The 11,052-nt window shown below is 32.4% G+C and overlaps 1 protein-coding gene across 1 annotated transcript in view; it reads right to left on the bottom strand.

Moving 5' to 3' along the window:
• LOC112528565 (protein terminal ear1 homolog) overlaps positions 1-7,811 on the bottom strand; it is a 10,323-nt gene extending 2,512 nt beyond the window's left edge. Inside the window, exons 1-7 of the mRNA XM_025139587.1 lie at positions 7,112-7,811; positions 6,673-6,833; positions 6,548-6,597; positions 6,299-6,496; positions 6,096-6,221; positions 5,835-5,976; positions 5,523-5,763 (exon numbers count right to left, since the gene is read on the bottom strand). Of these exons, the coding sequence (XP_024995355.1) occupies positions 5,523-5,763; positions 5,835-5,976; positions 6,096-6,221; positions 6,299-6,496; positions 6,548-6,597; positions 6,673-6,833; positions 7,112-7,811 (1,618 nt within the window). The remainder of the gene's footprint in view (positions 1-5,522; positions 5,764-5,834; positions 5,977-6,095; positions 6,222-6,298; positions 6,497-6,547; positions 6,598-6,672; positions 6,834-7,111) is intronic.
• Positions 7,812-11,052: the final 3,241 nt, after the last annotated feature.

Here is an 11,052-nt window from a genome sequence, read left to right as displayed (position 1 = left end):
TACATAAAGAAACTTTTTAGACCTATAGAAAGAAAAGAGAAGAGAAAAAAAAAAAGAAAACTTAAATGTCAAAAGAAATCTTTGACACAATTCACAAGTGTTACAGTACCCGGAGAGTGAGCAGTGCCCAGAGGGACTAGAGATCATCACGGGGAAGGTAGATTACTCGGAGAGTGACAAGTGTCGGATGAAGGGTTCATCGTCAATTTGATATATTGTATATAATATTAATTAATATATACTATCTTTTTTTAATTAGGATAAAGACAAAATTAAATATAAAAAGACCAAAATACCCTCAAATATAACTCTGTTAATGTAGTCTTTTTGATCTTGTTAGAGGGACTTAATATGAGTGAAAATGTCAACCAGAAGTTCCATATCTGTATTTGTTTTGATTTTGGGATCACTATTAGTAGAAAGGGTAAACCACATGAATCAAATTCATATTTTACTCAACATATTTTGTTATTTGTTTTGTCACTGAGATATGAATTATCTTATTATACATAAAAAAAATTAAAAAAATGTATTTGAAGACAATATTAAAAAATATTATCATAAAATAAGGTAATGACTTAGAATGGGTTCTTTTCCATGTTGTGAACAAGACTTCTAAAACTCTTGTTCGTTGTATCACAAGGTACAAGATTGCTAGAGCAGTCTGAGATTCGGTTCTAAAATGGTGGAGGCTCAATATTGGCATGGAAAATACGAGTTAAATTTTTACGGAGACGTTTTTTTTGTCTCACCTTGGTGAAAGAGGATTTGGCAAGTAACTATTTGGGCCATTATATAGCAGACATCAGGACATCGTAATAACTTAGTTTTCAAGATAAAGTTATCATCGACAAAATTTTGTTCGTTGAGATGAAAGTTCGGGTTTTTGAACGGGTGTCGAGAAGATGACGAAAGCGATCCATGTAACCTTTAGTGGATGTATCGTTTGAGTTGGTTGCAGTCTTCACGTTGTTACTTTTGGTCTTCCGAGGGTTGCGTTCCATTTTAGGTAGATTTTTCTTCTCATGCTACTCTCTTGGTTTTCCATGGGGTTAATACTTATTATTGGTGGAAAATAATTATAATATTATTTCTCTTTCTTATATAGAGTTTTAGAGATTTTTTTAAATATACAGATTTTCATACTCTTTCAGCTTTCATATTTTTGATTTACTATACAATATAATATAGTTTTTACACCACAGCTAAAATTTCTATTATAACACAGTTGTTATAGATGTTTTTAACGAAATAAAGTTAGAATATAAATTATCAACAACAATGAAAACATTTAAATAAACTAGAAGGGTACTGGTATAATGCAGCAAGATACATCTCGATTTTAATGTTTCATTTTATTATTATTTTTGTCTCAGTCGATGTTATAATTACGATTTTATGTGGTTTTGAGAAAACAATAATGTTTTTATTTTTAAATAAAATATAAATATGAAGATGTCATAGAAATTTAAAAAGTATATATATTAATATTAGTATCCAACTAATTAAAAATTCTCCTTTTTTGTGTAATTTCTATAATTAATTTTTTTTACTTTTGGTTTAATAATATATTTTGTATAAAACATAATAATTAAGTCTTTTGTTAAAACTCAATTATTATCCTAATTATATTCTAAATTTTTTATATTTAAAATTATATGTTTATTTCGTATTTGATTATGTTTATCTGTTGTCTGGAGCTAATTACACGAATTTAAACATGAAGTTTTAATAAGTTGTACTTACGCAAAATTTATTTGTAATCTTGAATTTTAAGTAATATGCATCAATAAACAATATTTCATGCATAAAAAATGATTTTAAAAGTTTTTTTGTCAAATGCTTTATAATATAATATAGATATAGATAGTAAACCTGATTACTCTTAAATATTAAAACGATTTTGTTAATTTAATAAAAACAAAATATTTATTCTATAAATTAAATATCTCTTGTAAGAATTATTGTAATTATCACGAAAAGATACGTCAATAACCTTACACGAAAGTACCCTAAGTACTAATCTTTATGGACACCTATTTTTAAATTTTCAATTATTTTTTATTTGGGATTCGATCAATAAATGATATATCATCCTAAATTTCCAATAAACGGTAATTGATGAAGCTTATGAGGGTGTTCAAAAATCCGATCAACCTAATCCAATGTGAAATAATTTAATCTGAAGTAACTTGATGTTTAAAATAGTTGTAAAATTTTCAAATTGTAGGTATTGAGTTACTATTATTTGAACTTAACTAAATCTAATGAACCCGATATCTTTTTATTTATTGGTGTTAATGTGATTGTTCAATTTCTAGTAATATATACATTAGACAATTAGACTATCATGTACGCTCTTCATATACACATATTTTCAATCTATTCACATCTATATATAACTCATTCATATATGTTCAATAACTGTGAACATATATATGTAAATTGAGAAAATTAACTGAATGTGATATACGTAAGAAGTATGGACAAGTTGTATCAAGTGGATGATGATAAAAAAAATATGAGTAAAGAAATAACATATTCAAGGTTAGAGAAATATTTTAATATACCAAAATATCAACTCGACCAGCACGTATGGTTTGGGTTGCACTTTGGTTTGGGTTGGGTTAAGTTAAGATTTTTTAAACCACAGACATTGGGTTGCATTGTTCAAATGTTTTCAACCCCATCAACCGAAACTCATGAACACCCCTAAAGCCCAACATTACTTGTTTTTATATTTGTATAATTGGATTTGAAAATATGTTCAAATTAAAAACAATTTTTCTAAAATAAATGATTAAATGTTCAAGGTTTAAGACAACTTCTCTAACATTTAGGTAACATTTGTTTTTTAAAAGATGTTGAAGTTTGAAGTTTGATTTCACTTCTGATTTATAAGATGTGGTCCTGAAGTCTGAAATCTGGATCAATAAGATTGTTTGTTTTTACATATGAAATTTGATATCTGAATTGATCAAACTAGTATAGAAATCTAAAAGATAAATAGTTATTTAAAAAAGTTAAAAGATGAATAGTTTTTACTAACAGAACTTTTCTAACCCTCAAAATATGAACAATGTGATAGATAGCAGATTAAGATTAAAATGTATTGAGATACATTTACCACTTAAAATATCAATGGACATTTAGAGATTTTAAGCTCTTATTTTAAAAATAAAACAAACGTTTTTAATATCTAAATATCCAAACAAATCAGACTTCAGAGGTATTAAAAGATAATTTAAAAAAAAACAGACCCTTATTATAATCAATGCCTTTAAATTTGTATAAATGTATTTGAACATTGCTTATTTGAAATAAATAAATTATATACTGGTTTTATAACATAACCCATTAATTATTTCTAAATATTCTCATAATCTATCATCTCAACACTTTTATATAACTTCTTAAAACTAACACTTCATGTATACAAAATAATTGACTCACACTTAATTGTGATATTATAACATAAGGAAATAAAAAGACACGACGACTACAACTATGAATGTTTGTATCAGCAACATAATAACACATTGTTACAATGTTATATGATTGTAATTCTTACATTAACTTGTTTTTATTTTGGGTAGCGTACTTTTAAAACATCCATTTTGGTACATAAGATGTAAAGTTTTAAATATTTAAGTACTCGGGTAACCGGTTGAAGCATTAACTATTTCTTCTAATAGACCACGATACATAAAAACTAATTTTAGATTAAGATATTCGTGTCAGGAAATAATACTAAGTTGAATACCACATCGTTCATTATATTAATATGGTAACCGGTAAATACTTCAACCGATTATCGGATACTTAAATGTTCAAAATTTTACATCTTACATATTAAAATAAAAAATTTAAATTATATTATCCAAAATACGAATCAAATTAAAATATATTATTTTTTACATGATAATTTACTCAAATAAAAATAATTTATATTTAATTTTTAAATACAAAAATAATAATGACCGTCTCATCCGATCTGTTGAAAGAGGTGGTACCTAGAGCAAGTAGGCCGCCAGTGAGGCTGCTTCTGCTCGACCTGAAGCTGATGCATATACAGTAAATATAATTCTACACTAATTACAGTTTTAGTCCTTGTAGTTTCATGTTTTTTCATGAATAGTCTTAAAATTCATGAATTATTTTGGATCAGATCCTTATACATTAACTCCTCTTAAATCAAAGGGTTTTTTTTTTTTTTGTATTTTACCCTTTTTACTAAATACACATCAAACAAACCCTTGAATCCACACACCAATAGAAGGGTCACCACAAAGAAAAGAAGTTGTTTGCAAGTGATCGTTTGGGGAAGCAAACGAAGGGTTGTTGCAAGTGGAAGTAAAGTTTTTGCGGAAAATAAGCAATTGAGGAAGACGAACTGCGTTGTAAGGCAGGGACAGACCCAGAAAATTTTTCATACGGTGACACCATATAATTAATATAATATAATATATATCTAAAAATTAATTACAAAAAATATGGTTTTTATAATACCGATAAACAACTCCTAAACTTGTACCCGACGCATCTTCATCTTTTGAAAACGGTCAATATATACCCAAATTTCATTTTAAAACCCATCTTTTTTTTGTCTTTTCATGGCATATGATCGGTCAAATTTGTAGTTTTCTTTATTGGTTTGAGTGTTTATCTTAAAACTCAAGTTTTTTTGGTTCTTTGCTCTTGGTGTAAATCGAATACATTTGTGAAGTCGTTTTAATATGTTGGATTTTAAATATATTGGATTTTAAACTGTCATACAATTTTTTTCATTGATAGTCTGTAATTGTAACCATAACTCTTATTTATTCAAATTGTATTAATATGTAAATACCAAGTGTAACATATATCATCGTTAAATCTTATCTTATAAAACCAATGGAACTTCAAAATCGTTAAAATACATGGCTCCCGCCGCATTGCGCGGGTTCACAACTAGTATTATTAGATTAATCAATTTGTTGGGCTTACTTATCTAATTTATTTGGGCTTTATCTTGTTTGGGTTTTAGATTTAGTTGCACTATTTGAAATTCAAAAAAAATACAGTAGCACCTTTCAAAACGATATGGTAAAACCTAAATTTTTTACCCTTCGGTGGCTAAATAATACGGTGGCACGTGCCATCCGTGCCAACCAAGCAGGTCCGCCCCTGGTGTAAGGTGTCGGTTAGGTTTCACACCAAAAAAAGAGCCCGGCAAGGGAATTGTGGTTCACAAAGACGAGAAAGAATGTGAACCACAATTCCCCTGTCAGGCTCTTTTTCTTTGGTATGAAACCTAACCAAAAGGAAACTTAAGAGGACTCTTCATGAATTTTTTAGAGTTGGTGGCATTTTTCATAAAACCCATGAAACAATAGGTACTAAATTAGTAATTAACTCAAAATTCTTTTTTAATTTAATTAAAAAAAAACTCATCTGATTACTGCCACACATTTAGCATTTAGCATTTAACATTTAATAAAATACACTGGAGTTTTTAATTAAATTCTATCGATCATCATCACCACCACCGCCGCCGTCACCGCCGCCGTCACTGTTACTATTATCGGAATTAACATCTTCTACAACAATCTCATTATTACTACTACTATAACTTCCAACCTCTACCATGCTGCGTCCTACGATCGGTGTTGGCTCCGTCAGCTTCCGCCCGTCTCGCGGAGGTTCGAACACCACCGGCATATACTCCTCCGCCTCGCATGGAAACCTTGAGTTCTTGAAGTGCTCCTTCAATGCATCCACCCCCTTCTCAAATTTCCACAAATTTATGTCAAAATTACGAGATAACAAATACAGATATTGGAATTGGATCTAACCTGCAATCTTGCGTAAGAAACTTCGCAGATCTTCTTGGAGTTGAAAACCTCCCAGTTTTGGTGGTGAAACGCCTTATATAACCTCCATGTTGCCTCCGGCGACGTCATGTTCACGAACCCATATCCCACGTTGCACTTGTTCCTGCACGGCGTTGCAGATTCAATGGAGAACTAATTTTTAACTAAAATTCATTATTATTTGATGTTACCATCGATTTCGACAACCGTTTTTTTGTTTTTTGTTTTTTGAAACATGCATACATGAAATCGATAGGAAGGTAGACGAAGTCATATGAAGACAATGGCTGGTCTCCGCCGCTGCCACCGGCTATCTGCTCGTTGCAGTGAATGCAGTGGTTGTCCAGCATGTTCAGCAACAGTTTCTGACTGCACTCATCGAAGAAAATGAAACTCAAATCTTGGATTGTGAACCGATAGACTGAAGAAATGATGAGTAAATAAACCTGTATTTGTTCGGGATGTTCTTGATCATAACTGTAGTTCTTGAATCGGAAAAGCTTGATTCAGAAATGATTCCATCTTCCTTGATCAAAAACCTTGGATCGTACCTCTCTCTTGTTTGTCTCGAACCCTTCCGTTGCTTACTCCAAGCACCACCACCGACATTTTCGGGTTGCTTTTTTCCGGTCTTCTTCAAAGAACTCCGAAACCAATCCACGACTTTTCCGTTGCCCCCCTGTTGTGGCGGCGGCGGCGGTGGTGGAGGAGAAGGACGACGATAAGCAAGTGAATCCGAAGGAAAATTACGTGCAAGAATGATCGACGGCGGCCGAATGGTGGTGCTGATGGAGTTGAATCTATTGTGTTTGGGACTACCTTTGTGACCGCCTGGACGGCTGAACTCGACGACCACCGTCTTGCCGTGAATTTCTTTGCCATTCATGTTCATTAAAGCCTTTGCTGCATCTCTAGTGTCGTAAAACTCTACAAACCTTTGGTTCTTCTTCAATGGCGTCCCTCTTAATTCCTTCACACACCCTTCAATTCCATAACCCAACAAAACATCAAAACACTTAGATTAAGAAAGAATCAAAATTAATCAAAGAGTCAAAGGAGGAACAGAAAAATGCCGAAAATAGAAACAAAAATATCAGCATCATCAATATTGATCTCAAATTGATGAGGAAAGCGACCTATCACACCAATATTCCCACATAAATTTGGCCCACAAACTTGGATTTGATTATATGCATAAATCCCATAAAACTTCATATTATAGCTAAATTCTGTGATTAATTTAACTAATTAGTAATTACCATAAGCTTCAAATATTTCTTTGAGGGTTCCGGCGGTGACATCGGAGTCCAAGTTGAAAACAACGATTGTGCCTTGATTGTAGCCGTCGGGGAGACCGGCGGCGGCTGGAAAAGTGAACTGTGCCCAGACGGCGCGACCGGCGATGAGTCCAGGCGCCGGCGGAGGGAGTGGAGGTGATAAGTAACTGTTGGTATGGTAATTATACGGCGGAACCGAATTGTTCGACGGCGACGGCGACGACAACGTGAGTGAATCGAAGTGTTTCCGTAGACGACACTGTTGTTGCATGTGCTGTTCCTGAATCTCGTGAAGCGCTTCCGTCGATTGCCGTAGGTCGTAAAAATGGACGGTGACGATCCCATCTCTTACTTTTTCCATCTGTACAGCTCTCACATCTCCGAACACCTCCAAGTCTCGCCGGATTATCGACTCGCTCACGTCGGAAGGGACGGAGCTCAGCAGGAGGGTGCGTGTTGGGGTGGTTGATGGTGGTGGGAGTGGCGGAGGGAGAGAAGGTTGTTTATGGGTAGCATACACCGCCGCTGGCGGTGGCGGTAGCGGTGGTGGAGGACTGTAAAAGTTGTACGAGTAGTAAGTATTGGGTAAGGGGGGAGGTAAAGACAAAGGGTATGTTGGTCGGAATTCCTGTGCAGAAGGGTCCAAGGTGACCGCAAAACGATCATAAGTAGTGTCTTCCATGGTGGTAAACGGCGGCAGGTGGAAAAAACGGGAGGAAGGTGAAAAGGGTGTCCGGAGAAGGTGAATTCAGAAGCTCATAGGTGGCTGATCTCTCTCTCTCTAGATTGGAGTTCCTAGGGTTTATGCGATGACTGTGTATTAGTAGCAGTAGTAGTAGGTCTACTTCTCTAGAAAGGAACAAAAGGGAGGTTTGTGTTTTTCCATATGCATTATATAAGTGGAAATGTTTCTCCAAAAGCATAAAGTATCATACCATTTGTTTAAGACCAAAAAATATGTTTTACAACCCACACATGCAAACAATTAAAAATTAAGAAGTTGTTTTACATATGTTGAATGATTTTATATTAATAGTTAGGAAGTTAAAATGATTAAGGGACTTTTATTACATAGTGTAAAATAAAATATAATTGTTCGATAATTGTTTACAATTGAATTAGGGCGCTAAATGGTTAAGGGAGACTGATGATACAAAATCATTAAGAGGGTTTTACAACCATTAAGAGACTGATTTTTTTTGTCAAACAAGATTCAGCTCTTAACAATTCAGAGATTGTTTTTAATAAAACTATTAAAAGATAAACAAATAATCCCTAAAACTCTAAAAATGATATGTGAATATTTAGTTTATAGCTTGTTTTTGTGAAGACTTTTATGTGACGAAAGATTTAAAACAATCACATGTGAATATTGTGAATAGGAATTTCAATTTCAAGATAATTGAAATAAAATTGAAACTTGAAATCTTATGAAACAAATTGTGTATTTTCAAATACATAAACCTCATTAAGTTATTGATTGTAAATTTTTTACTTATAATAAACGTTTTTTATTAAGTGGGTATTTAAGGTGTTACAAATAATACATCCTCACTTCTGAGCAGTTTGGTGGTTGTGATGTAGAGCATATGGAAGGAGAGAAACTAGTGTAATAACCCAAAAAAAGAAAAAAATTAAATGTAATTTAATAACAGGAAACTCAATGGTCATGAAACTTATGACTATTAATCATGACTTATTGTTTCATATTCCGTGAAACCACCGATGGGGTTTAGTATAAAATGGGAGTTTGTAGCTTTATGTGTAGCTTGGGGTCAAGAAGGAGAACTATTGTGAGAAAAGGCGACGGTGGACGTTGTAATGAGAGTTGACGATAATCTACATCGTAGCTAGTTTGGCACCAATCGAGGAGATGCTAGCCACGTTAAAGATTGGTTTGGGCTACGTCATGTATTGTGAGTTACACGTGATTTATTTTTAAAATGGTTGCATGCCTTATTTTTGATATGCTATATATGCGTGAAAAGTTTGATATTTTTATAATATGTGTTCTGAATTTGTAGATGTACTATGGTATGATTTTGTAAAGACGAGCATGCTTTGTGAGCTTGTCTAAGCCGTAAGTGCGGACATGCTGTGTGAGTTTGCCAAGTAATGCTGTGTGAGGTAGACATCTCTCATGACGTCGTTGCTTTGTGATGTAAACACACACTATAATATCGTTATTTTGTGAAAAGTGTTATTCTCATCAAGGCATGCTAAATTATGAAGTTTCGTGAAAATTGTTTATCATAAAAGTTGTTGTTCATGCATGAAAACCGTGGATTCACTGGGCCTAAAGCTCACCCAAAACTCTTTTAAAACTTTTTACCCAGGCGACTTTTGAGTGGAAAGAAAAATGCAATAAAAAGATATAAGGATTAACTTCAAAGAATGATATGTGCAGATCAAGGCATTGTTATAGAGCAAAGTTATGCTCCTCAAGATTGTAATTTAGATGGTGATATAATTTGTAAAATTAAAAATTTTTATTCCACTGCAATGTAAGTGTTTGATCTTGGGACACTAGTTTTGATATATTTAAATATTCGAAATTTTGGGATGTTACAACTAGCAAGCATGAAGGTTGGGTTATAGTGAAAAACGTAAGAATAAATTTCCACTCTTGGATGTACATTAAGATGATATAACTGAGATAAGATACACCAGATTAGTCCTTAAACACGAATCACGAATGGGTTTGAGATTTTCTGATGAAGATTACGGGTTGACCAAAGGTGAATAAGTGAGAGTCGTTGGTCGGTCTCCTAAAGCTATATATAACATGGATTCATGACATGGGGTACTAGATAGCATGTGGTTTTTCAATGACTCCCAAAGAGTTGTAGTTGCAAGCCTGCAACACTAAAAGGAGATGAAGATACTACCGACTTTGGAGCCATAATCGATCATAATCCAAACCATGTATTTGGGTACATTGAACATGATGGAATAAAATATAATAGAATAGAGATTATTGTTCCACGTTTGACATCACTTTTAAGTGGACTAAACAGAAACAAAGTGGAACATGCATGTACCACCCCTACCCCCATGGAACAAGGAATAACAAACTTATATTTTACCAATATAACTTCAAAATAAAACTAAATTTTCTTCTAAAATATCAAATACGCCTCCTTCTTTACATTTTATTCGTTATTTAGACTTTATTATCGTATTTGCTGTTATTTAAACTTTCATTTTACTGTCTCGAAATATTATTTTTATACGGTTTTTATATTTTAGATAATTTGTAGTTTATTAAATATTACTAATAATAAAACAATGTATAAAATAAAAATTGAAAAGTACATAAACTTTTTATTTTAATGTCATTTTAATCGTCTTGACGAAAACCTTCTAATTATACATTTGTTATAACAATGTGTATTTTATTATGGTTCAATAAATTACGCATATTTAATCAAAATATATAAACAATATAAACAACTTATTAAAGGTAAATTGATCATATTATTTGTTATGCCATGTCTATTTATATACTACCAAACATTGAACAGTTATTTTGTCATATTCTGTTCTACTTATCTGAATATCAAACGTTGGACAGTTGTTTTGTTACATTTTGTCTTATTTGAAGGAATAAAAACATTATGCTCACACTTTGGCAAGGTGATCTCGGTTCATGGCGTTGCCAACGACTTCTTGACCCTGCCTCCTTGAGAATTTGAACTCTCTTAAACTTATTTTGATCATTAATGAAGCAAGTTCGGTTTTAAAAGAATTCAAATTGATTATGTATATGATAGAAACTTTAGATAACACATGCATTAATTTATTATTTTAAATAAACAATATATACGACATGAATAAAAATAAAATAGATCAACCTCTAATAATTAAAATCATATAAACAAAGTTTTAGAATTATCTATGAAACAAAATAAAATATCGCTACA

Source organism: Cynara cardunculus (genome assembly GCF_001531365.2).
Source record: "Cynara cardunculus var. scolymus isolate 2C chromosome LG 15, CcrdV1, whole genome shotgun sequence".
Taxonomy (NCBI): domain Eukaryota; kingdom Viridiplantae; phylum Streptophyta; class Magnoliopsida; order Asterales; family Asteraceae; genus Cynara; species Cynara cardunculus.
The sequence above is the reverse complement of the archived record's forward strand: the minus strand, read 5'-3'. Positions and strand labels throughout refer to the sequence as shown.